General features: G+C 46.0%; 1 protein-coding gene across 2 annotated transcripts; it reads right to left on the bottom strand.

Moving 5' to 3' along the window:
• Nucleotides 1–119: 119 nt before the first annotated feature.
• On the bottom strand, nucleotides 120–27,822 carry tbc1d16 (TBC1 domain family, member 16). 2 transcript variants are annotated; one of them, XM_079745970.1, is made up of 13 exons: nucleotides 27,690–27,822; nucleotides 23,814–24,026; nucleotides 22,133–22,295; nucleotides 21,447–21,785; nucleotides 15,704–15,898; nucleotides 15,094–15,241; nucleotides 14,614–14,778; nucleotides 12,836–12,984; nucleotides 9,524–9,658; nucleotides 7,584–7,770; nucleotides 6,476–6,655; nucleotides 3,204–3,350; nucleotides 120–2,145 (listed from the first exon to the last, which is right to left on the bottom strand). In XM_079745970.1, exons 2-13 carry the CDS (start codon nucleotides 23,992–23,994, stop codon nucleotides 1,861–1,863), a joined length of 2,274 nt encoding a protein of 757 aa, XP_079602096.1. In that variant the 5' UTR covers nucleotides 23,995–24,026; nucleotides 27,690–27,822; the 3' UTR covers nucleotides 120–1,860. The 2 variants fall into 2 exon arrangements, with proteins under 2 accessions (XP_079602096.1, XP_079602097.1); XM_079745971.1 differs by lacking the exon at nucleotides 9,524–9,658.
• Between the last annotated feature and the right edge of the window lie 27 nt (nucleotides 27,823–27,849).

Below are 27,849 nucleotides of genomic sequence, written 5' to 3'. Positions count from 1 at the left end.
ACAAGAACGGGGGTGAGGGAAGAAGTTTAGCGAGAAAGAGGGGAGGGGGGAGTGAGTGGGAAAGGGGGTTGGGAGTGAGCAAGAGAGGATGGATGGGGTGGGGTGCTGGTGGGGGGGGATTTTAAAGATCCTAATGTTAGCTTTTAGCAGCAATCTGAAGACGCCGGGGTCCCAGCAGGGCCACTTCAACAGCCCACCTGGGACCATCGCACAGCTGGGACTTGCAAATCTGCAGAGCACTACAGTCAAACCCCCCCCCCCCCCCAAAAAAAAAAAAAAAAACACACACACACACTCTGGTTTTATGTTCTCCTCCACAGTGACAAGACGGAGACCCTGAATGGTTGGTCGTTCTCTTTGCTCTTTTTTTTCTACGTGATGACTGGTATAATTAGGGGATTGGTCGGGTGGGGTTGGGGGGTTGGGACATCAAAGACCCCTGCTCCTCTAACTCATTACCAGATGTGTGGAGGTCACAGCCGTGTGTACACACACACACACACACACACACACACAGACACACACCCGCACACGCTCGCACAAACCTACACGTGCTAAATGAAAGTACTTGTTAGTGGATACATTCGTGTGGACAGACTCGGTTGGTTTGGTGTAAACAGTGCATTAACGTTGTCATTCGTTTGAAGGTGAGGGTGGAACGATTGCAAAATAACTTTCATAAAAACAGAAAACCACAGAACTTAGCTGTGGCCTGGTCTTCATCACCCTGGACATGATTGAACACAAGGTGTGTGGTATATTAAAATACCTCCACCATATATCTGTCTCCCTTTGTCGGGCGACAATGGCTCATCCATAGACCACTGGTCTTCTTTATTTGACAGAAATGTTGTGAGTAACGCGTTCTATGCTTCCATCTTTTCTTCAGAGGACACCCTCCTACAGTATATCAATGTGATCAAGATATACTTCCCCCCCCCCCATCTTCCTCCTACCTGATGCCAGTGGGCGGGGTATTTAAAGCAGAGAGAAATTATGACTATGAGATCTGTCGTAGTTTATTCTTACAATAATCTGATTTGGGAAATATGTTGAACCCCTACCCTAAAGGAAGTGTTTTGTTTTGTGTAAACACAATATTGTTGTACATAGTTTTTTTTAAAGAATTGCTCATGCAAGGATATATCTATATCATATTGCTAAATATTTGTAATAACTGCTTGAAATGCAAATACACAGTTGCGAGAGAAAAGCAACGGATAATTCTTTGTAATCTTTTTTGTGAGTTCACCCTTCTAGCTTTTGGAGGACTGGGTTTTCACATTGAGAGAAAGGCTTTTGCCTAGCACTGACTTCAGATAGGCATAACATATTTTCCTTATTCACACTGACATTCCACACCTTGTTTTATCCCAACCAGCGACTTATTAGTTCAAGACCCAAAAAAAAAAAAAACAGTCCGTACAGATTCATTCTGGTCTTCAATGTGACTCCTTCCCGTAAAGCCTCTGGCCTCAGCCCCAGTGAGCAGCAGGGTGAAACCTGTAGTTCCTGTGGACCGGCGGCGCCGATGATTGTCAGCTTTTGGCTCGACCAATAGAAAAGAGCTTCCCTGGCCTCCCTTCCTCAGTTGACAGCGCCCCACCCATTAGGGTGTTGGTCTCGCGCTGTAGTGAGCATCTTGTTGAATCCATTTCCAGTAAGGCAGTGAAGAGGAAGTCCTGAACCGGGCGCTGTACTAAAATGGCGGCGGCATTCGGAGGAGGAGAGACTGCGGTAAAAGAACTCGGGGATCCCTGCACTATGCTCGGCTGATGCCGACAGTAATGGCGAGCGACCCAGCAGACGGAGGCCATTACAACCCCCTAGTCGCCTACCTCTGTGCGTCCCACGCGGCTTTTAAGACTTGCGGAAGGTGAAAATGTCCCTGGCCTTTGAGCCCCTCTTGCCCTCGGGGGAGGGGGTGGGGGTGGGGTTGGGGGTGGAGGCGGGGGAGGGCGAGCAGGGCTGGGGGACGGGGGTGCCTCCATAGGGGCAGCTCTGGGAGTCTGGGTGCTCCCCGGAACACTCCACGGTGGGGATGTAGCGGCTGTCCCACATGCCCGGCCCGCACAGCTTACACAGGTCGTGGAGGCTGCAAGGGATTCTGGGTAGGAGGCGGAACTGGTAGAGCAGACTGCGAGCCTGTTTGGATGGAAGAGGAGCATTAGAGGGTGGGGGAGCTGGGACGAGGCAGGGTTGGGGTTAGCATCCTTGAGCAAGATACTTCAAACCAAATGAATCAGTGCCCCTTTAAATGGCTCAATAAATAGTATAACAAAAATAATGACACTGTTTTTTCGGTGTGTGTGTCAATTGGAAGATTTGAGTCAATCAACATCCTTGTTCCGTCTTGTTCCTGATGTCATCCTGGAGTATCCTCACTACAAGTTGATTTCGTAGTGAGTAACATGAGTAAAAATTTCTTAGAAAATACAAAAACACAAGTAAAGATACTCCAAAAAACAACTAAGCAACGTAACTAAGTATTTCTAGTTTGAACCAGAGTTAGTTAGTTTATTTCACACTGTTGGGGTTCAACTAATCTGTTTATTTACAGTAAAAATACCCCTGCTTGGTAATTGCCCCCACCCAAACGCTGCATGGTAACCAGGAAAATGCTCCATACGTCTTAGTTGCTGCAAGAATAAGACACACCCAGCTACTGTAGAAAGCACAGTAACTGGCAATGGTAGAGACGCAAACAAACCATAAATCTTGTGCATTGCTAGGAAACCATTCAGCACTTCAAGGCACTTGATCTATATACACTATATCAAGGTTACCCTCCCACAGCCTAGACCGGGGCTCTATAGTGCTCTAAAGTACAGTACTCTACATGACCTGCATGGCTGAATAAACACATCTTGTGAGGATATTTACACACTCCGAGAAAGCAGGTTTACACAGCAGCATAAAGAGCAGAAAAACATGTTTAACATACAAATAACGTTCAGTTAAAGGGATATTTTCCCTAATTTCTCAAGTTGTCAGGTGCAGTTAATAGTCAATGGATTGTTTAAGGCTTTTAAAAGCCATCAAGATCCGGACAATTCACATTTTATAGTATATATGACACAGACATGAATGAAATTTCAAATGTTTCAAAATGTCATTAAGAAAATGTTTTAGATTTTGTTTTGTTTCGTCCAAGTAGCATTTCTTAGTATAGATTAGCAAAGCGCTCAGCGTCTTGCCGTTACCTTCCGTAGCACCAGCTCTCCATTCATGTGCATGGACAGGTTGCTGAAGTGAAGCAGCATTTGGTCAGTGGCTAGCTGCTGTTCGGTCACATCCTCGCCATACAGCACGATAATGGCCACACACAGAAACAGGTGGAAGTAGTCCGTCTGTGGAGAGGAACCGGCTGTTTACCCAGCGGAACTACTGCGTCACATAGAGAATCATAACCATAACAATTTATTTCATCTGTATAGCATTTTTATGTTTCATTCCAGCTGCACTTTTAAGACAGTTTAGATAGATGAAGGTCAACGACGTCATTGTGGATGAAAAGCAACGTTCTTGGGTTAGAGCCAGTTGATATCGTAATGTACAATATTAACTGGATGAGCTGTAATGGCTCTACGTAATTGGTCGTTATATCACAGGGGTGTGGTTTCATTTCCTATTCGGAATACAACAGACCTTTCCTCTTTTCTAATAAAAAACATTTCTGTCACAGCCACTTAACATTTAGAGGTTTTGGGGAACTAGTAATAGATACCAACTTGACTTGGAAATCAATTAAATGTTACTCTTGCACTAATGAATCTATATATTATATTGATATATTTTACTATTTAAAAATGATGCCAAAAATCATAGTCTCTAAACCCCCCCCCCCCCCCCCCCCCCTTTGATAGACCTGAATTATAACCACAGAGATATGACACCTGTTCCCATCCATGTGAGAGCAGGTAGAAGTATTAATATTACCAATAACATTATCACCATCAACATCATTTCCACCAGCAATGAAAATGCTGATATTGACATGAATAATGATAGCATCGTTATTGTATTTAGATATGGAAAGCAATAAGCAAATATGAAATCCAACATTTCTTCTGTCCCTCGTCCATCCCTCCCAGCCCATAAGGGAGCTCATTTTGTGACCTTACCTCAAAAAAACACACAACCGACCACACCCCCATGGGACCCTGGCTGCGGTTGCATGAGAACAGGCAACCCTGTTATCACCCACACACCTTGTTATTCTCCATCCGGCAACAATGAGTGCAGTCATTTGTGCCATGAAATCAGAGGAGAGCGAGCGACAAGGGACAACACAACACACATGCATAGAACACCAGTAGGCAATACATGCAGTGTTCGTCTGTTAGGATCCAAGCTAATACAAGGTATGCTGTACACGAAACCTCCAGCTCGTGTGTCCTGCATGAAAACAGTTTTTTAATTTCAAGAGCGATCTATAATATGATCTAGAATTATATAGATTCAGAATATGGACTTCTTCAAATCGCTGAAGGATTATAAAGTGCTTATTATTGATTAAACATCTGAGGTTTGCCACGTTTTTTTAGCTCCTCGCACATCTAGTATTTTATGATTTAATGTCTAGTGTTTATTTATTCTAATTCTTATTTGACAACTGAATGGTAACTTGCATTGTAATCAGAGCATACTGGAGAATGAGAAGGTCACTTCTGAATGTGTCTTTTTCCGCTGGATAAATAAAGGTTTTGGTGGACACATGATATGCATACTTTCGGTCTTCAACCGATACTCTGGCACTGAGCAAGGCTTGTGTTCCGATGCAGCGGTCTGAAAGCAGCCCTATGACAGCAGGGACAGTATCTGAGAACGAGGAGCACTACAGGCCAGGAGGATACTATATATTTCCTAGAGTCACACAACAGCCCTTCCCTAAGACGGCATTCACTGACCATCTGCAGACGCACATTATTTTCCCTCACTTCCACTTTCTCTCCTTTGGGGTCAAACTCATTCCTTTATTCTTTCTTTCCCTTCGCCGTCATTCCCCACCGTCTGAGCATCTGTCTGACGGACGTCTTGTTTTCCACTTGCTCCGATGTCATTGGACCACACCTCAGGAGGGTCTCTGCATGTGTTTTACCCCCACTTCCCCCCTCCCTTCACCCTCCTCCTCCACGCAAGACTCTGCCCACCCTTTAGAAAAGAGGCCCCCCTGCCCCCCCCATCCATCTCCCGCTCACTGAGCCGTTTGTTATGTTTAATTCCCCTGTTTCCACATCCTCCCTGTTGCTCGACTCATTAGATTCATTTAGATTGATCGCCTCTTGTTGTTGTAACTCCCAGGACCCTATGACCTGCTGTTGGAACAGACATCATTGTTATGAAATATATGACTCAACAACGATAAGCGTTGGATTCAGCGACCGACATCTTCAGTCCCTAGTACGACACAATGTTTCCAATGCTAAATAAAATCTCAGTGTCTGAAAACCCCGCTTCAAACACTCCTTCCACCCGGTCTAATCATTTCTCTCCAGCAGCTTTTCCATGACAACACGTCTAGACCAAGACCCAAGCTAGCCACGCCATGCGGAACCATGACCCCGACCTTTTCTCTGTGTGCGTGCGTGCGTGCGTGCGTGTGTGTCTCTGTGTGTCTGCATGTGTCCATCCTCCGTGTGTATGCTTGCATCTGTGCACATGTTTGCACATGTTTGCATGTGTGTACTACGTTTATATACTAGGGCTGTCAGTTGCTTCCTTCTTTTTTTAATCTGATTAATCACATTATAATATAATTATGATCACATTATAATAATTGATTACTAAATGCACAACAGTTGTGCAGCCTCAAAGTCCAATCCGTCTGACTCGTGCCCGGTGAGGCTGCTTTTACCAGCCATCAACCACACAGACTCCACAATATCACAGTTAGCTTGGAAAAGCCCCCGATATTTAAATTTAAAATACATTAAATTGTTGTGGAAGATGAGTAGAGCATTGAAAAGCATTGAACACCCTGGTAGAATATGCTTAATTACACCTCCTATCATCACTACTGTGACCTAACTTTTAGCCCTTTTAATGATTCCCCTATCAGAATGCATCAGAATATATCACAATGTGGCTTGTGTTCTTTATTTAAAATCCTAAATAAACGTACATATACCGTATCCTTGGCTAATACAAACTTTGTTTTGCCAAAGCTTGCATGAGAAACACAACATCACCCCATGATGACCTTAGTAATGACCATTTCCTGACTCATTACTAAACAATGACCGAAACACAATTACTACCATCCACATTGCTATGCTTCTATTCCACAGAAATGGAGGTGGGCATTAAGATCTGTCGCCATGTGTACAAGCCCTATTGCACAAGGGAGCTCTAGTCACAACGCAACGCACATGTGTCTATATGTGTATACATGTGTGGGTATGTGCCCGCCCGTGTGTACATGAGTGTCTGCGTGCCAGTTTAAACCTCCAGAGCAGAGACCGCCCGCACTCACCTGGTAGTGGGCCCAGCAGGCCTCCCACATGCGCAGGGCGTCGTTGTCGGGGAACTCCCGCTTGAAGCAGAGCAGCACCCAGCGGTGGCAGAAGAGCAGCTGCAGGCCGTCCTCCCCCAGCTGAGTGAGGTGCTGGTGGAACAGCGGCAGCATCAGACGCAGCAGCTCCCGCAGGTACATCTGCAGAGGTGGATGGGGAGGTGGAGGTGGGAGGTGATGGGAGTGGATGTAGGCCAGTTGATGAGGGTGGTGGTGGTGGTTGGGTTGATGGAGGGGGGGGGGGGGGGAGGGGGGGGGGGGGGGTATTTAGGGGGGGGCGAGGGTGTTGTTGGAAGAGGAGTTGATGGAGAAGGTGGAGGTGATTGGGTAAAGGTGATGGGGGTGTTAAGGAAGAGGTGAAGTGGTGGTGGTGGAAGTGGTGGTGGTGGTGATGGTGTTGGTGTTAAAGGTCAAGGTGAGAGGGCCATGGGGTGGGGGAGGAGGTGATGGTAATGATCGAGGTATTGGGGCATTGGAGGTAATGGTGGAGGTGACGGAGAGAAGGTGGAGAGGTGGATCAGGAGAGGATTGGCATGTTCCATGTGAATGCTGTGTTTAATCAAAGGAACAGGCATGGAGTTGTAGAGCTTAGAGGCACTTAGGGAACTTCAACACAATGGCACTCCAAAAAAGGCTGCTCAACATCATGAGAGGAAAGTGTGACGTATTCAACTGGTCATCTGCACCTCTTTCACGGCCAGTGCTTAAAACCACACCTTTACCAACACTACCTCAGTGGTGACAGACATGAAACACGCAACCTTGAGTACTTTTACACTTTTCACTCTTCTACATTTATTAAGTTAGTTGTCTTTGTTTAATGTATAAAATATCAATATAGTTCTACCCCCCATCCTTATCATCAGTAATCAATAACAAATGACACAGTATTTCCCCTATACTTTTACTGCATAGGTATAATATATTTGAAGTAAAGGATACAAAAATCAGGATACTCTTTTCCAAATTGTTGTAATTGACATACAAACTAAGACGGTGCCTGACACACACACACACACACACACACACACACTAACCCAGCCCCCCGCCCACCCCCATCCGTCAGTACCAGCTGCCGTTCCATGTCCTCGTCGCGGGGCGAGCTGATGAAGATGGTGTTCTCCATCAGGCCCACAAAGCACCAGAAGGTGTCGCTCTCGTCCTGGACCTCCGTCAGCAGGGGGGCCACCAGGTCAGACATGCCCTGGCAGTAGCCCATGTCCGGGTTGAACACGGCGTAGTTCAGCAGGATCCGCCTGGAGGGAAGGGGTGGAGGGGTAGGGACGCAGGCCGAGATAGGAAACGTCACTTACCGGTACGCTCACTTGACATTTAGCATTTTGTCGTTTAGCAGAAGGTTTCTAGAGACGACCAGTCATAGTTTCTAATGAGCTGGATTAAGGATGCCTACGGCGAACGTAGTAGACTCAGACCCACAACCGTTCAGCTATGAGTCGGCAACCAACCGCTGCTACCCACAACCGGAGACAACCACTTTTTTTTGGAAACCCAAGAACTTGAACCACTTACAGCACAGCACGCTGACATTGTTGTTGTTACATGATTCACCCTTTGTTATGCAACAGTGGCTTTGGTAACAGAACAAACGCCGAACAGCACCACACAAATTCCAATCATTATCATCTTTCCTTCCAAGTCTCACTGTACTTCCTTGACTGGTTGCAGACTTCATGAAAGCAGTAATGAAAAACAGCTGTCTTTCTTGAACTGCCAGTATTTGGCTAAGAAAATTAAAAGTATATGTTTGCGTGTTATTATTTCCATATAGGGTTAGATCAGGGTTCAGGCCTTTTCAGATTCCTCATGTGGTTAGACAGGAGCAGTGAGACCATGTTTTTTTCGATGGTTGGTTCTGTGATCCCCCAGGACATTACCGGCAGCCGTTGGCATAAGCGCAGCATTAGTTAATTCCCAGTGCCAGAGCATTATCTCCACAACTGCTCTTAATACAGCCTCCATATAATGCAAACATGAATCTATTGTCGCGAGTATTAACCTGTGTTTTCATTTCTTCGAGCAGACTATCCTATGCAATAATATATTTGTTCAGACTTAAAGTTGATTATGATTCATGGTCAAAAATGCAATGAAACCGCTAGCCGCTCAGGAATGTGACGACTGATAACGCGCTGTGTGTGCCATGCTAACGCTATGCTATGCATATTAAACAGCTGTGCCAGGTGCAACTGGCTACATTCAACACACCCACATGAGTGAGAAGCTCTCTGCGCCTCAACTCGACACATTATACCCAGACACGTACCAACGGCCATAATGAGAGTCGCATCCCTAGCACGCTGTTCAAATCCTCTTGTCCCTACTTTTCATAGATAAATGAATAAATAAATAAATAAATGAAAGCCATTAGCAGTGAGTGTGAGTCAATCGTGAGGTCGGGGGCTTAGTCGGACTCAACAAAGCGTGAAACATGTTAGCCGTTTCCCCGAGGGCTTGGTGGTATGAAATGAAGAGGTACTAGAGTGTACAGAGGCAGGCGACGAGCAACGCATGTATGAAAATGTGGAGGAACAGGCAGAGAAAATCTGTGGATTAAGAGACGGGAAGAGGGAGCTTTTATAAATAGATTTGTTCTCTTTGGATATCATTTTGACTTTTGAGTTGTGTTCTGCATTTTGTGGTGGTTTTTAGTTTGAATATTTTTGAATGCATGTCAAAATCATTATTTGTACTTTCTTTCATTCTTTTTATCGAAATAAGGGAAATGCATGCAGCAGATAAGAGACGAGAGAACGATTTTTGAAAGTGGAGACAGACAGACAGATATGTCTGAGATATGAAGTGTGAACAGAGTGAAGCTTGAGGGGGTGAAAATGGGGCACAATTTAAGTGTGGAAATGAAAAAAAAGTGACAGTTGAAGCAAAGGGGAATTGATGAAGAGGAGTGAATGAAAGCAATAGAGAGAGGGAGCGAGAAAGATGGAGCGAGAGAGACGGAGCGGCCGTGAGAGAGAAAGGCTTTCCCCAGACCTCATGATCTCCACATTGGGGTTGTTCTCCCCTCTGAAGAAGAGGTTGCTGCGGTCCGTCCTCACCACGTCCTTGTCCACCGTGAACTGGACCTTCCTCCAGAACTCACTGTGCTCCTCAGGGGTCATGGACAACCTGCATGGACCCCAGACCAGGACCCAGTCAGAGACACACAGAGGAAACCACAGTCACAGCGTCTTTTTAAAAGGTTGTATTTTGTATGTACTTAATAGAAGTCACGATATCTAAAGTTAGACTTGTAGTTGTTACTGTGGTGTAAAAGATTGTTGATTGGCTCGTAAAGGCGGAGGTGTAGGAAAACAGAGAAGAAGGGAGGGTAGATGAGTGGTTGGAAGCAGTGGGGAGGTCATTTCTTCACCAAAGACACTCCTCAAAGAACAACAAGCCCGCAACAATACACAGTTATTATTGTATTATGTATCTTGCAGGTGATAGAGTGGTGCGTTCCTTTGGAGGGGTGTGTGTGTGTGTATTTAATTAACACTGTTTCCTTCATGAAAACCCACAAGGAACCACACCTGATGCCTTTGGAAAAAATGGGCAACTTCAGTTATAGGTCTGGGATTTGAAATCTCCATTTGACAGATTCAGCAAAATGAAGCCAAACGGTCCAACTTTTTAGCGGAAACGGTGTTGATATGCAGGCTGCAATTTCTTTCTCAATATGCATATGAAGCAGTATTATCTTACAATAAAATATATCCCAGAGTGATGGTTTATCTTTAATACCCAATGCTGTTGGCATTTTAACATTAACGTTTACGAGCAACTTTCAACGGCTCTGACACGTATGAAGTGGAATTTCACGGCATCAGGTGCGGTTCCTTGTGAGACACTGACAATGGCGGAAGTAGTAATTCTTTAGCTACTATGGTGGAATTTAGGAAAGGAAAATATGTGACTATGTAGAGATTATATATACGGCATATAATTTATTTTGGTGTTTACTGATAAAAGTCACAATAAAAGAAAGGTAGACTTCTAAATGTGACTGTGTAAAAGATTAATGATTAGCTCATAAATGCAGGGGTGTAGGAAAATAGAAGAGAAGGGGGAGGGTGGATGCCTGGTTGAAGGTGGAGGGGAGGTCATTTCTCCATCAAAGACTCTCCTCAAAGGACAACAACACCCCTGCAACAATATACAGCTATTATTGTATTATTCACCTTGCAGGTAATAAAGCAGCACTGTCCTTTGTGGGGTGTGTGTGTGTGTGTGTGATTGTGTGTGTGTGTGTGTTTGTGAAGGGTGGGGGGATTTAATTAACACTGTTTGTTTTCCATGAAACCCCACAAGGAACAATGGCAGCACACCTGATGCAATGCCGCGCAACTGTGTGTTTCGTGGTGTCCTTCTGGTTGCGTTGCTGGTGCCTCCCAGGGCACCTAGGTATCTGTGTTCACTCTCTCACTAAAATACTGTTGAGTACGGTACATATTTTTGCGATATTTGTTTTGTTTTTTGCCAACAGGTAATCAGCCTAACACAAATGGTAGTCAAACTGTCAAACTCAGCTGTTGTGTGTGGTTGAAAAGTAGATGTTGTTTAAATCTCTATTCTGGAACATTCTGGTTCGGTGGTAAAACGGAAGAAAAATGTCCACCATGAAAACAAACTGCTTAAATAACAGAAATGGCAAAGTATCGATTTTTCCCTACACCCATACATTTTTCATAACATACTCATAATAAAATCCTACTGATGAGTCTTTATTATACAATCATGATGCGTTATTGACGAACACGCCTTTTATTGACTTCAAGGGGAATGGTTAATTCCCCACTATAGTCTGTAATCCAAAAGCAGAGGCCATCGTTTGCACCAGAGGAAGGTGAATTACAACCGCGATCTCAAATCAACGCTGGAAAACATCTACATGCTTCAATGCAGCTAGGTGGCTGTTAAAATACTAAAATATATAAATATATGTATACATCTTTTCACAATATTACAGTGTACAACTGCCTGCCAAGGGCATCGAAAGGGGGATAAAATTGAGTTTCAATTGAGATTACCGAGATGAAACGCTGAAACCTTGGTTCTTAATTGATCCAAGCTGCGCTTCCCTGGGGGGCTCCCAGTCAAGTGGGGGTTTCAGGGGGAGTCCAGAGTACCAGAGTACCAGCGGGCTCTAATTACTGGACTTAAGATGGGACCCGGTGAACTATTCAATATGTTAATAGAGCACACCGCCCACCCCTTCTAATTACCATCTTTATGACGGTGACGGAGGAGGGGGATCGGCTTGAAACACACACACACACACACACACACACAAATGACACACGCACACAATGACAGACATACACGATGATATGCACACACACACACAAACACACGATTACACAAAACAAAAACACACACAAATATGCGAAAAAATCACAGACAAATACATAATTACACACGTCACACCTACACAATAAAAGACGCAAGTTGCGATAACAATGACACATGCACACACATACTGACACACGCAATGATAGACATGCACATACAATTAAAAACACATACAGACAGACGCACAAACACAAATACACACGCTGTATGTTGTGGCACAGCTCGGTGTTGATGTGAATATATGAAGAGATACGCGTTGACATGCCGTTTCCCCCAGAGAACATTTACTGCACACCTGCTGCGTTCCCTTAACACCCCTTTAGAGAAAGCGCCTTATTGATAGTCAGGAAACCACAAACAAATGTGTGGTTTGTCTGTGTTTGCATGTGTGTATGTGCATGAGAGAGAGCGATTGAGTGAGTGAGAATCTGGCAGCCACTGTGGCGACAATGTCATCGCTCATTAAATGCATCAATGTCAGGATATTGAGACTTCATTTTCTCGGCATGAATTTGTTTTGGCTTCCATGGATAGGATTTACGTGGGTGCACTTAAATTTGACCTGGACATATTTATTACAGACAAGTACAGACACTTAAACTCTCTCTCTCACACACACACACACACACACACACACACACAATCCAATTTTAGCTTTGAGGTTCCCCTGAGCAAGACCCCTAAGCCCTACTGCCCCCAAATAGCTGGCTATTGCGTTGCATATCGGCGGTTTGATCTGTGTATGAATGTGAGGCGCCCATTGTGAAGGGAGTGTTTTGAGTGGACACGGGTCAGAAATAGCATTATGCAGATGCAATGCATGCATTTGTACACACACACACACACAAACACACGCACGCAACCAATGACAATGACACACTTACAAACAATGACAATGCCACACACACACACACACACACACACACACACCCACACCCACAGACGTGCGCCTACCTGCGCTGTTGCACGTCGTGGTAGTGCGTGCGCTTCTGCAGCCTCCAGGCCTCCCGTTGCTCGGAGGAGGAGTCACAGCTGTAGTAGCCAAGCAGGAAGGGCCACACCTCGCCTCTGATGGACGGGTCGATACCACCGAAGAAGATGGCCTAGAGGCCGGGGGAGGAGGGAGGGGATGGAGGAGGTTTTGAGCAACCGTTTGATCAAATCTTATTTAATCCCAGAGGAGATATTTGGGTGTCACAGCAGAGCATATTTGGGTATCTTCCATAATTGAGGGCAGATAAAATAATCAAAAATAGAATGAAGAAATGTAACTTAAGAATAAGTACAACTCCCATAACATATACAAACGATATATCTATATACATAAGGACGACATATGTGAATAAATAGGCCAGACTTGGACTAACACTCAAAAGGGTAACAGGAAGAGGGAAGGAAGGGACAGGATAGTTTAGCTGCTAGGTTGTTTCAGTCCCATCTAAAAGGGTACTGGGTTCGATCCCCAACATCCCCAGATGACCGGAAGGATTTACTTCATCAATCAAAAAGGCCCTAGCCCCCCTACTGCTTAATGACCTTTCTCCCTGCATTCACTGGGTTGCTCTGGATAAAACTTCTGAATAGCATTTCATGCATTAGTAATTAACCTTTGTCAAACCCATGAACTTGGTCTCATTAAGATTACAACCTATTTTTCAAGAGAGAGCTTGTGAGTCCTCTGAGGAAGTAGCCATCTTGCATTGTTTAACGAAGATCTACATCTAGAAAGAGGTTCATTAACCAGGACAGTGCTTAAAACACACTATGCATGGCCACTGAGTCATCTCAGTACCTCCAGTGTGTTGCACAAAGCACAGATGACTCAGCAACGAAAAAACTCAACCTCGCCCCGTACCCTACGTGGTGGTGTGCTGCAAGTTCCCCGTATGACTGGAACGATTTGTCATGTTTCAGTTTGATGACTAAAAAGAGGAAACAGACTCTGGAGCTAAAAGCAGCAGGTTTTGTTTTGTGTAGGGGTTAAACCAGCATTCAAATTAAGATCTCAGGGGGGGGAACATGAATCAAGACATCATGTGATCTTTGACATCCACTAGATAACATAATTAATACTTAGATATAGCTAATAGATTTTGTACCGGGAATATGAGACAGAAATATATATATACATATACTTGATTCTTACGAGGTGTTAATTAACTTTCAATAACCGCACAGCTATGACGTACTCATAACATAACAGCACAGCTACCGTCTCATCACCACTCACTAAAATAAATGTGCAACCTTTTGTCAAATCAGCTGGCCAGCGTGCCGTGAGCTAAAGTAACCTTGTTAACTTTCATAGCCTACAGCAGAATAAAAAACAAATGACCCCAAAATAAAAATCTTCCTGAAAGTTATGTTATTTTCTGGCGGTGGCATCATTAAATCTGTTGGTCCAATGAAAATGGGATGGCTAAAAAATGAATGCAGAATTCATGGCTGCAGTGGCTCAATTTTAATGATATGAAAAAAGAAAGACTCATAGAATATCTTAGTTAATATACTGAGCCAACCAATGCATTTTTGTGCAAATGTGCACAAAATTATTCAGTCTGGGACTCAAGGGGATATTTTGCCAATGACGGGATCTTTTATGACACTGGATTTTCTATCATACTTTTCAAAGATGTTCCAGTCTCTCCCCCAATCTCCCTCTCTCTTCAACACACGAACAACCACTTAACCCATCACCACAACCCCCCCGTCAAATACACAGCCCAACCCACCTTGCGCAGCTTGTACTCCTCCTCCACCTGTCCGCTGCGGTTGAAGTGCCTCAGCCAGGTGTTGACCTCCAGCCGGCGGTAAAGCCTCTCCTCCGGGTGGCTCTCTGCCGACGGCAGCACCGGTCTGCGGATGGAGAACTGCATGCAGGACTTCTCATCCACCACCTGAGTGAGTGAGGGTGAGAGAGTGAGTGAGTGAGTGAGGGTGAGAGAGTGAGTGAGAGAGTGAGAGAGTGAGAGAGTGAGAGAGTGAGAGAGTGAGAGTGAGTGAGTGAGTGAGTGAGTGAGTGAGTGAGAAAGCAGAAATGGAAGAAGGAACGTATACCAGAATAAAACAATTTATGTTCCCTGGAGGGAACTACTCGTCGATGGGCACGTTCTATTCATGGAGAAACGTTGGGAGTTCAGATAGACGTTTTAATGGAGTTAATTGCTGCGGTCGAAACACGACACAGTGCAGGTTAAAATGGCGCTCTTGACCTGGTCTTTGAGCTGGGTCTCTCTGCAGCACTTCCACTGGTGGAAGACCTCGGCCAGCTTGTCCAGGCCGGCGTGGTGGAAGTGGAGGATCTTGTACTGGCTCTCTCTGCTGGCGATCACCAGTTGCCCACTGGTGCACGCCTCATCGCTGCCAGGGCACACAAACAGCACAGTGCTTCAAAGGCTCCCACGATACAATAGCTCACAGTTTTCTCTGGCACAAAGACCTCCTTTCTCTCCCCGCCCGACATTTATGTGCAGGAGACGCGGCTGTACTGCAAGAGGTGGCCTACGATAGGTGCGCACCAGAAGCGCCCGAATCGTGAACATGCCCTGCATTCGCAAAAATGGAGGATTCACTTACATCCAATTACTACATAATCTAGATAATAGACCATAATTTGGCAATTACGAAAATGGGTTTACAGCAATGTCTGTCACTACACGCCAACTAGGTGGCTGCCACACTCCACCTAGGTGACTTTTCTTTTGGGCTCCTCAAGACAAAGGACCACGGGGAAAGGGAAATCACGAGGGGTCGCTGAGGTCACGAAAACAACATCAGCCCCTGCCGACCCCTTCTCAACCCCGTTGACCCCTGTCGACTGACCTGAAGAAGAGTCGAAGGGACCGCATGTGACCCAGGTCCACCCGAAACACGCCGCACAGCTGCTCCAGCGCCAGTGCCTTCTGCTGCTCCTCCCAGCGCATGCCCTGCGATTGGCTGCTGCACTCGGAAGGTGCGTGGCTGTCCAGGCTGGAGGCGGAGCTTACTGAGGGGGTCATGGACTCGTCGCACATCTCCCTGGGGAGAAACACCGAGATAAGGAGAGGGACCCATGAAGATGAGATATTTGATTGACGATAGAGACCAAACGTGTTTTTTGTTGGCGTCCTTAACAGTCTTGGAGTGAGAGCTGCGTCAAAAGAATTGTAAAGGCCTGCTAAGAATGTTTTTGGAAGTCACTTCATTTTTTACCCGTTTGTTGGGTCATGCCTGAAGCCAAATTCTCACAATGAAAATTGCATAGTAGATATCAATATTCCCTAACTCAGGGCTTTATAAATGCTTGTCTTGTAGACAAAAGGCGTAGCCGTCTCGTAAACTCGTATTTTTGTGGTTGAGTCCTCTGATGAAGGCTCTGACATATTGCCTAAGCCTGGGTTCTCTGCTGATTCTGCCCTGTTTTCTTGTGTCTCAATATGGCTGAGAATGGGAGGAATGCATGGAGGCTGTACACGCACACACAAACACACACACACACACACACACACACACACACAAATCACACTCTGTGCTGTCCAATTTCCTTGTCATTCCCCCAAGGCGGGCATGCTGTTCCCGTCATTGAAACCTGAGCTTTGGTTCCACTGCTGTAGGAGAAGAGACATGTGCATGTACACACACACAAAAATGTACACACACACAAACATACTCAAACACGTACACACACACACACAAAAGGCCTGAATCTCTTTGAGGCCAACAAATGGGAATACGCAGGAAGAGCACATAAACAAGTTGTTATTTTATGTTATTTTGTGCTATGTTCCTGTGTGCATTTGTCCTGCAGTTTATTAGGACTGGAGCAATAAACTGTAGCACACATGTACGCACACACACACACACACACACACACACACACACACAAAGATTTGATAGAGCATGGCTAATGTCCATAATGGACTCTCACACACGCCTCTGACGAGCTAGCAGATCGGGAAGTGTTAACTGTTAGAAAGCCTTTGACACTCAAGACAGTCTATAACATACCTCTCCCACAATACGTTTAAACAAGCCTAATCTCCAGACAGGAGAAGCCAACACGACATCTATGGGTTTGAATAAGAAAAACGATAAAGAAAACACGTATTGGGCAGATATTGTGCAAAGAGCAGATCAATGTACATTTTATTAAAGCCCACGGTGGAACAGGGAAATGCTTTGGGTCAAGCAGTAAACATTCCCTGAACTAAAGATCGGCAAATGAAAACACACTCTACTAAAATAGAAAGAACTGATCATTGCCAAGAGAGAGAGGGACACACATCTTACGTTTAAACTGCCTTTTCAGTAAAAGGGACAAAATTCACTTCTAGACCACTTGAAATGTATCCCTACATTTGACACCTTCAAAAGAAACACAAAATTTTGGCTAATTCACCAACAATCTTGCTGGTATACTTAGTTTTTTTTACAATGTGCTCTCTCTATGTCTTCTTTTCCTTTTCATTTTATGTTATTTCCATTTCCATTTTCTTACTTTTTCATAATGTTAATCTGTATCATTATTTTTAAACAAAAGCCCCAAGTGTCGTAAATTAGCTTTGGCTAAAAACACTATAATGCAAACAACGGATGACTGTCTCAAGCGTATCTATGTTTCTGTATCTGTTCCTATTCAAATAAACCTCAAATAAATAAATACATAAACACGAGGCAGAGAGAGAGTTGTAAAGGGAAGAAAAAAGGGTTGCAGTAGGAAAGAGACAGAAGTTTAGCTTGAGAGACAGAAAAAGGGGAGAGAGAGAGAGAGAGAGAGAGCGAATGGAGGAGGAGGAGGAGGAGGAGGAGGAGAAGAAGAAGAAGAAGAAGAAGAGACATGGAAAATGAGAGATAGAGAAAGAGAGGGCGAGTAAGAGAGATAAACACAGAGGAAGAGAAAGAGAGGGGGAAAAGAAAAAAAAGAGGGGATTGGCTGATTCCTCCCACCCTGAATCAATCATGTCTTGCTAATCATTTCCCTTGTCGGCAGATGAGAAGCTTACAAGGCTGATCAATCCAAGCTGCAGCCTGGTTTATTTGCCCGCTTCCCCCTGCATCAAACCATACAACTAGACGCTTAGCAGCCCAGGCCTGGAGCCCAGGGTAAGACCCAGGCCTGGAGCCCAGGGTAAGACCCAGGCCTGGAGCCCAGGGGTAAGACCCAGGCCTGGAGCCCAGGGTAAGACCCAGGCCTGGAGCCCAGTGGGGAGGCCTCGGGCCTATGGTGAAGGGGTAGGGAGAGCAGGGGGATGAGGGGCTTAAGTGACCTCAAATATGGAAAATACCTTATTATTGTTTAAAATGTATACGTAATTTTTTTTTCTGTAGACCTGCGGATCGTCAAAGTCTGCGTTGTGTTTACGAATCCAAACGGGCCGCTTGTGGAAATAAATGAACAAATAATAAATAAACACATAAAACACACTCTCTTGGGACCTCTATGTGTGGATCGAGGCACTGCGTTCTCTTCGTGTACGAAATGTTAATTCCGTCGACCCTATGAAAAAAGGTGTCAAGTGACCAGCTCTGGTCCTCATCAAGACCAGGGGGGGAAATAAAGAAAACAACGGTCGAAAAAAGGGAGAGAGAGAGAACGAGGTAGGGGTGGGGGTGGGGTGCGAGTGTAAATCCAAAGAACCCGTCGTGTCAACAAGCTGTTTTAGAAACGGTACGGCAGTTTGAAACGGCTCGTCCCTCCAGGCCCGAGGTGTGACTGCCCCAAGGCGAGCAACACTTCTCTCTCTCTCTCTAGCTCAAGCTCCCTCCCTCCCTCCCTCCCTCCCTCCCTCCCTCCCTCCCTCCCGCTCTCTTGCTCTCTCTCTCGTCCTTGCGCGTCATTCCCTGCCCAACTCCCCCCAGAGACACGACCTGCCATTGCGCTCACAGAGAACCAGGGGCTTGGACCAGGGACGTCTGGAGACGGTCTCGTGGGAAGCCCACCGACCTCCATCTAACCCTGGGATAGACAGACAGCTGTGTGGCCAACAGTCCTCAGAAAGTAGACATCTGTAATCTGCAAACTCTAAACAGGAATTGGTTTTCAGGCGTTTTCGTTCCCCCTTTAACATATTCAGTCTTGAGTAGAGCTTCATGGTTTGATTTGGGTAGAAAAATCTGGAACGATCTATGTGGTGGTCTGTGAAGCACAAGCCAAATGCGCCGAAATATTATATTCCAAAGTGCGCACACCCGTACGCAAAAGTCACAGACTTTGTTTTTTTGAAAAAACATTAGGAGATTTTAATGCTGCGAACCTGCATGTCAGCCTCATTGTGGATTCATAATGAACAAAATATAAATCATCAAGTGAGACTAGCTAAATCAAATCTGAACTCCCTTTCTCCCCCTTTCTCTGTATTATGCTGATGCTCGCTCGCTCGGCTCTCTCTATGTGAATGATTCCAAGTGACATGTTTCCATTTCCTGGCCCCTTAACAGTGTCAATTAGAGAGAGAAGGGGAGGGAGGGATGGAGGGAGGGAGAGAGAGAGAACTGACATTCAGCCCAGCAACACCAACACACACACACAGTCAGTGAAGAGGGGGAAGAACGAAAATAGAGAGAGAGAAAGAAATAGAGGAGGAGAGAGAGTAGAAAAGCAGACAAAGAGAGAGAGAGAGGAAGAGAAAGAGAGGACAAACGATAAGGAGAGGACTGTATGGGGAGCGGGGGGCATGTTGGAGGGTTCGTGACTAAAGTTAAGGGCAGAAAGAGGAGGGAGGGATGATGGAGATGGAGAGCGTGGCAGGGCAAAGAATGAAGGTGGCGAGAGAGAGAGACATCTGAATGGAGCTGCGGGAGGAGAGAGAGCGAGGAATGAATGGTTGGTGCCAGCCAGGGTGCTGGAGGAGGAGGAGGAGGAGGAGAGGCCTGACAGTTATACAGGTCGCACAGCAGTGGAGGAGGAGGACGAGGAGTTGAGAGGAGAAGCTGTGCACCAGGGAGCCTGGCTGCCAAGTCACACACTGCCTGCACTTCCAGAAAACCAGGCTCTGAGAGTAGTTAAACCAGTCACACACACAGATTCATTCTCTCTCTCTCTCTCTCTCTCTCTCTCTCTCTCTCTCTCATTCTATCATTCACACAGACACGGACACACACACACACAGACACACACACACACACACACACACACGCTCTCTCTCACAAAAAACAACACACATACAGGGCAGTTCCTCAGCCAAATGGCTGTGTGGAAACAGGCTATGAGGGAATCGTAAAGTCAAATGGCTGTAAGGTCAGAAAAGCAAACCCAATAGCCCATCCAGATGGTTCCCTTGATAAGGAAACAGAATCCAGCAGTGTAGGGGCTATGCCCTCAAAGCCCTAGCGGGATGCAGGCGGTAATGAGAGAAAACAAACAATATGTTTTTTGGGTTTTTTTTCAGAAAGGGTATGCACCAAATCTTGTCAAACCACACCAGCACTGTAAGTGTCTCTTGATGACTCATTGCCATGCATCTTTTAGTCACAAGCACACGCCCTAAGGTGACTAAAATCCCTAGCAACGGATGATCAGCCACCATGATACAGCCGCAGCAATAATACGCCTCTAGCGTCAATTCCACCCTCTTTGGCTCGACCGTGTGGTGGCATGAGGGAACTACAGTGTGAGCTGTAGGTGGCGATGGGAGTTTCTGTCGTGATGAGCTCCACCGTGTGGTAAACTGTGGTCGAGTAATCAGGGTATATATAATATTTTGAATATAGCAGTTGGTAACTGAAAAAATAGAGTAATTATTGATATAAGTTAGACAACGCTAGACAACATGGTGTTGCTGTTCTTGCAACAGGTTACATGCATGTGCTTCTGTAGCATGTTACACATTGCTAGTCTTCTCATTAAAGTCTAGTTAACTAGGATGTACACAAAAAAAGATTGAAACCAGGTTGATGAGGTTTATATTTACCAAACCCCTTAAAATACGAAGGCAAATTACAACAATTTTAAGGACAGCATTTTAGAAGATAACACACACATTCAACTCAATTATAGAAATAACTGGCTTTTTGCAAACCATCATCATCTCCTGTCGTACCCCATTATAAAAAATAATCTAAAATCATGCATATTTTTCAGCAGTTCCATTTAAACACACAGCAATAACACATACATAGCCTCCCATCTACATTTCAAATCCACTTTATGTCCACTTGCATTGACGTAAAATCTAACTTTCGCAACCAAGCAGAGGTTTTAATTCAAGATTTACAAGCTAGAGAAAAAAACATGCATTCACTCAAAAGTGGAGCAACTACAGAGAAAGGGCTGGGGACCTAGTTTAACCTCTTAAACTCGAGGTTCCCCAGATTTGGGAAGGCCGTGATCACTCGCGCAGCAAAAGGCATACAACACTGCCCTTATTATGTAGAAGTAGTCCTATCAAATTAAACATGAGGAACTCCGCTACAAGCACATACAAGTCATTTTTACACACACCCAACACAACTCAAACACCAAGCATATTAATTAGACAATTAAAAATAGGCTGGAAATTAAGAGGTTAAGCCAACAACTGGCCAAAGTGCAGAGTAGCAATCGGAAATGATCCGAGAAACAGTCTACTCCTACTTCGCCTCCACCCACCTGCTTTCGTTGTCCAGGAAGACGGAGCCGCTGCTCTCGCAGAGAGCCTCGCTGACGGGCGACAGGCAGAAGGGCGAGGAGAAGGTGTCCGAGTCCGAGCCCATGGTGCTGTCCCGGCTCACCTCATCCGAAAGCTCGTCTCCCTCGTCCCCCGTCCCCAGGGAGGAGGCCTGGTGCCGGGTCGGAGAGGGCTCCCCGCCGGCCTCCCCCGCCGCTGGGTGCCTCTGGCCGTCGCTGGTGGTGCTGGCGGCGCTGGCGGCGGGGACCGGCCTGGTGAGGCTCCTGTCCTCGTCCACCGCCACATCCTCCTCCTGTGCCGCGGGGGGGCGTGAGTGAGGCCTGGAGTGGAGAGGGGTGGGGGAAGGGGAGATGGGAGATGGGGGTGGGGTTGGGAGCCCTACCCCCATCTGAAGTTTCCCTCAACACACAATTCTGGGACAACCCCAAACACGTTACAGGAAGCCATTTTGTGCTGTGCACAAATCTCCCTGGACGCGACAGGAGGCGGCAGAGCTGAGGTAGCTTTTAGAGCTAAGACCTTTACACTTAACGCACCTTTAACTAACTAGAAGTAAACATGTGACCTCCCGAGATACCTTCAAGAAAAACCACAGCTATTCACGCTTCAGGAACATGCTGTGGCATTCACCACATCAGGGCCAACAGGAGCCCCCCCCTATCCTCACCTTCGTCCCCGGTGACGGGCGTTCCGGCGCACGGGGGAGCTCTCCGGGGTGATGTAGCGGAGGGCCTCCTCGTCCTGTCGCTGGATGCGGCAGTTGGGCACCCAAGTCAGTATGAGCGTGGTGCCCAGGCTGTCGTCCTTCTCCACGTGCACGCACAGGTAGCCTGCAGGGGGCGGCACCACCATCAAACCACCACAAGGAACGTGAGTGATCGGACAGGCGGTTAACAGTGACCCACACACATAGTGGCACTCTGGTAACCCGAGATGGAACCCTATCCATTTACTAGGGTGAACAAAGTATGCAGGAAGGGGGTTGTATTAGGTTAAAGGGCGTTGTCATCTGAGGCGCTAGGTACTGGGTTTGATCGCCCTAATGTCCACAACCTTGTTGAACCTTATCGCCTATCCACTACCTGCTCTTTACTGAATGCTAAGTCGCCTTTGAGAGAAGTGTCTGCTGAATGAGGACATAGTCAAATTAACACATCATCAGAACTTCTTCTGCACACAACGTGTGACAATAATAATGAGAATCATCGAATCATATTAAACCACTTGCCGGCTTCTCATATAAAACTAAATGAGGAGCTATTATCAGGTATGATAACACATCAAACCTTTAGCCTTCCATTGAAAACAGGGCAGGGCAGTTATAAATTGATATATGTTTACCTGCCTTCCTCCTTTAAAAAGTATAGCTAACTTTGTCACATAAGAGTAAGTAAGGCATTTTGCAAACAACAAAGTAATTTATAAAGTCACCTACTACAATCCCATTCTGAAAAATGTGCATTCTTCCTGACTGTTTTAAACGGGATCGCTAAATCACTCAGTAACATAGTTTATTCCAAATGATTGAGTCAGTAATGGGTGACTAGACTTATGATCTACTACAGATAACTTGAAGAGCAGCTTCTTTCCGTGCTATGTGTTGTTTGGACTTGGGAGTAAGCATGAATTGCTAAAGGCTAAAACAATTTGCATTGTCGGCTAGAATACACAGAAAAACACTGCACACATCCATTGCCTTAAATGAATCCAAGTCATGAACATCAGCACATGGTCGGAAAAGGTCATTTTGTCTGCTCAGAAAGTACAGCAGGTAACTTCATGCTGTACTTAGCCAACACTTGGCTTGATAATAATGCATTGATGGACATGTTATTGACTCACGGGTTATTTTGTATGTTACAGTCGCCTACTCAATATACTTCAGCCCTGCTTTAAAACCATTATTCAAACTAACATCCGACATCATTAGGTTGATTTACTTAATGGTTTGCATTTGCATTTCTAAAACTCTGGAATCGCTACACAGCTCAGTAATGGTAGCTCAGGGACACCATAGAAACATCAAAATGAACGTGTTGCCTTAACTTCCATAAAACTTCAGTTCAACAGCTAATTGAATGCTACCAAGTATACCCCATTTACAGAATAACAGCATGTTCTGAAAAGTCACAAGAGATTCGGGGGAGGACCGACAGACTTCAAAACCCAACGCGGTTATGCACCACAAAAATTTGAGTCCAAATCTAATGAGCTTCTGAAAGAGTTTCTAATTGAACGCAGGTCAGTGCAATCAGTTGCTGTTCCACAGAGATAAGCGATTATATGTCTCCTGCGGTGGTCAAACAAGACCACCGCAGTAAGCTCCCCGACACAGGAGGGGGCCGTACCTGGATGGTGTTCTCCGAGCCCGGGTAGCGGCTCGGCGGGGTGCACACAGACGTTGTTTTTGGAGAAGATGATCTCCCCGTCCAGGCCCGAGCGCGGCGACGAGCCCCCGGCGCCGGGGTTAAAGGTCAGGAGGTCGGAAGCCTTGGAGGAGGCGCGCCGCAGGAGACGACCAAGAGACATCTCCACAGGACGCCGGACCCTGGGCCCATCCTCTGGGGAGGGAGGGACAGAGGGAGGGATGAGAGGGAGGAGGGTGAGAGGTATGGAGGGAGGGATGGAGAGAGAGGAGGGTTAGAGGTATGGAGGGAGGGATGGAGAGAGAGGAGGGTTAGAGGTATGGAGGGAGGGATGGAGAGAGAGGAGGGTTAGAGGTATGGAGGGAGGGATGGAGAGAGAGGAGGGTTAGAGGTATGGAGGGAGGGATGGAGAGAGAGGAGGGTTAGAGGTATGGAGGGAGGGATGGAGAGAGAGGAGGGTTAGAGGTATGGAGGGAGGGATGGAGAGAGAGGAGGGTTAGAGGTATGGAGGGAGGGATGGAGAGAGAGGAGGGTTAGAGGTATGGAGGGAGGGATGGAGAGAGAGGAGGGTTAGAGGTATGGAGGGAGGGATGGAGAGAGAGGAGGGTTAGAGGTATGGAGGGAGGGATGGAGAGAGAGGAGGGTTAGAGGTATGGAGGGAGGGATGGAGAGAGAGGAGGGTTAGAGGTATGGAGGGAGGGATGGAGAGAGAGGAGGGTTAGAGGTATGGAGGGAGGGATGGAGAGAGAGGAGGGTTAGAGGTATGGAGGGAGGGATGGAGAGAGAGGAGGGTTAGAGGTATGGAGGGAGGGATGGAGAGAGAGGAGGGTTAGAGGTATGGAGGGAGGGATGGAGAGAGAGGAGGGTTAGAGGTATGGAGGGAGGGATGGAGAGAGAGGAGGGTTAGAGGTATGGAGGGAGGGATGGAGAGAGAGGAGGGTTAGAGGTATGGAGGGAGGGATGGAGAGAGAGGAGGGTTAGAGGTATGGAGGGAGGGATGGAGAGAGAGGAGGGTTAGAGGTATGGAGGGAGGGATGGAGAGAGAGGAGGGTTAGAGGTATGGAGGGAGGGATGGAGAGAGAGGAGGGTTAGAGGTATGGAGGGAGGGACAGAGGGAGGGATGAGAGGGAGGAGGGTTAGAGGTATGGAGGGAGGGATGGAGAGAGAGGAGGGTTAGAGGTATGGAGGGAGGGACAGAGGGAGGGATGAGAGGGAGGAGGGTTAGAGGTATGGAGGGAGGGAGGGAGGGAGGGAGGGACAGAGGGAGGGACGGAGAGACAGAGGGAGAGAGATACCGAAATGGAATGGATGAAGGAGTGAAACAGAGAGGGGGAAAATGGAGGTATGAGGAGGTAGAGAAAGAGAGAAGGGGTCATGGAGGTTGAGAGAGAGGAGGGTTGAGATGGAGATATGGAAAGGAGGGCATGTACGGAGGTAGAGGGAGAGAGAATAGTCAGATGGGAAAGGTTTAAAGAGGAACAACAAGGAGAATATATGGTTCAAGAAATCGAGTAAGCACAGACTGGATGAGCATTACAACATTGTATCAGTGGTCTAAACCTAGAAATGTATTCTCCTGTGACTTTTTGTTCACTGCTTAATGCAGTGTCCTCCACCGGGAGGTCAAGCCAGACCTTATCCTTAGAACGTTGTCCATAACACTCTTTTAATTTGACTTACAACATATAAATACACACGAGCACAAGGCAAGAGTGTATTGGTGTGCGGCCCACCTTGTGTAAACACATGATTACACCCACCTGAACGCCCCAGAAAGACGTGAGCAAACACAGTGTTCTTGTGGCACCTGTACTGACTCCCAAGCGCTTATCAAGAAAGGGAAACAAGGACACCAGTATGGATACTGAAATTACCTCCTCTTGACTCGCCACCAAACAGAGTTTGGTGTCCGAGATGGGTGCTTTGTTTTCATGGTGAAGGAAAGTGTAAGTGCAGTGCGTTCAGGGTTTGATTGCTTACCAAAAATGGTAAAAAATGTCTAACCAAAACTACCTGTAGGCATCCGTGAGCTACACGCTCCAACCCCCTAGCTGCTAACATATCTGTACTGTTAATCGCTTTGGATGAAAGTGCCTATTAATATAATTAGTAAAAAGTCCCCAAGATGCGAATGGAGACGTATGTTCTTATTTGCCCTTTACCCTTTAGCCGTGCTGTGTGGCATATGTATATGACTGAATTACTCCTGAACCTTACTTTTATGTGTTCCCACCAACGCGTCCAACCTCGGATGTTATCACCACGTGGCCTTTTGGTATGCTTCCTCATGTTCCCATGTTTACCTTCTTTGATTAAAACAGGCTGGTCCACTTCCTGATGCCAGACAGGAAGTGGGTACTGCCATGGAGTCCAAAAACAAGCCAGGGAGATAGGAAACAAAAAACCTCAATAGTTCCTAAACCACCAAGTGCCAACTGACAAAACTCAGATACACAGTTATATGTCACCCCATAAACTGGTCACACGGGATAATCCAATCGCTGCAAATGTCCCATTCCTGGTTGATTATATTTAACCAAAATGCACATGGCCGACACACAGAGGGTTTAGCTCTGATAACGGTCACAATGTGCTCCACTCGGTCGGCACCAAGGTTATTTTGGTCTGTATGTGACTGAAGGAGGTAAGTAGGTGATTTTGATGTGCCACCACGTCCAGATGCCAGGCCTGTGTAACACAGTATACACTTTTTCTCCCTGACTCGTGTTAATAAGTGATGAAATAAAATCAACTGACATATTTATTTATGTGCAAAATATGATATTCCAACATATTTCTCAGTGGGGGGGCAACACTGGCATGGTATCTGCTGCCTCAGATTACCGTTGCTGCCATATAAATACCCCCCACTGTCATATGGGGGTTAATTTTACCATGTTGAACTGCAGATAAGAGAGAAGAAACAGATAAAATCTTCTTCTCTCTTATTATGCTAATTCCACCTCTTGGCAACATTGAAATTATATTTTAGTAGCGGCGGCTCTTTCAACTTTATATTATAGACTGGGATGCCCCAGGGTTCTGGAAACACAAATTCAGGAAAAGTACACTGAATTTGCAAATGGCTTAACATGAATATACATTATTTTTTTGCATAGCCTACATCTTCATTAGGGCATCTTATAGTTACATATTTGTCACCAATAAATGTTGGTTAATTGTCCATTGCGAAGACATTAGCACCATTCAATGAAATAATTAATAAAAACAGATATTGAACATCACAGAGTAACCTATATTAGCCACTGAATAGTAACATGACGAACAGGACTGATTCAGCCTTCCACATATGCCCATCTTCTGATAAGAGTACTATTAGGCTAGGTATATCGCCGTCGCCGTAGTAGTAGTAGTAGTAGTAGTAGTAGTAGTAGTAGTAGTAGTAGTAGTAGTAGTAGTAGTAGCAGCAGCAGCAGCAGCAGCACCACCAGCAGCATCATACTTTATCTGACAGCAGGCTCTTTAGGACAAGTTATTTTCCTTTATGTTTTTGCACCGTGGTTAGCAAAAGAGGGTCCTAACCATTTCATTCAACGGTGGTTGTCCTGCTCCTAGGCGTGCAGTTACAGTTCATCTGTTGCTTTTGCATCTTGGAACATAAATATTAGAGTTAGCCAGCTCGACCAAGGCGGCAATCGGTTTATATGACACAATCTATGGAAACTTAAGTTGAACACCGAATTAGAGTGAGGCATTGATAACAATCACATCATGTTATTGTTGGCGACAGGGACACACCGGTGAATTGACGGAGGAATGAATGAAATGGCCCGACCAGGTAAACACACACACAAACACACACACACACACACAGGAGAGAAGCGTCAGAGCTCTCACCTTCAGTCCCGCCGGAGAAGTCTACAGTCCATGGCTAACGTCCATCTTGCATGGGGAGCAATAGCTGGCTATCATGCACAAACGTTGTTGTTTATTATAGGTCTGTTCCCTCTTGTGTTATTGGTACGATGAGAGAGTATCCCTGTGTGTATCGGTGAGC

The sequence above is a fragment of the Pollachius pollachius genome (genome assembly GCF_949987615.1).
Source record: "Pollachius pollachius genome assembly, chromosome: 11".
NCBI classification, from domain to species: domain Eukaryota; kingdom Metazoa; phylum Chordata; class Actinopteri; order Gadiformes; family Gadidae; genus Pollachius; species Pollachius pollachius.
This window is presented reverse-complemented; position numbering and strand designations above follow the sequence as displayed.

Excerpts from the sequence above, each read along its gene's own strand:
- tbc1d16 (XM_079745970.1), bottom strand. The coding sequence starts at position 23,994 with ATGTCTCTTGGTCGTCTCCTGCGGCGCGCCTCCTCCAAGGCTTCCGAC. Across the intron at positions 12,985-14,613 it reads AGGAGTACAAGCTGCGCAAG|GCCATCTTCTTCGGTGGTAT; the intron begins GTGGGTTGGGCT and ends CCCGGCCTCTAG. Across the intron at positions 2,146-3,203 it reads GAGAGCTGGTGCTACGGAAG|GCTCGCAGTCTGCTCTACCA; the intron begins GTAACGGCAAGA and ends CCATCCAAACAG.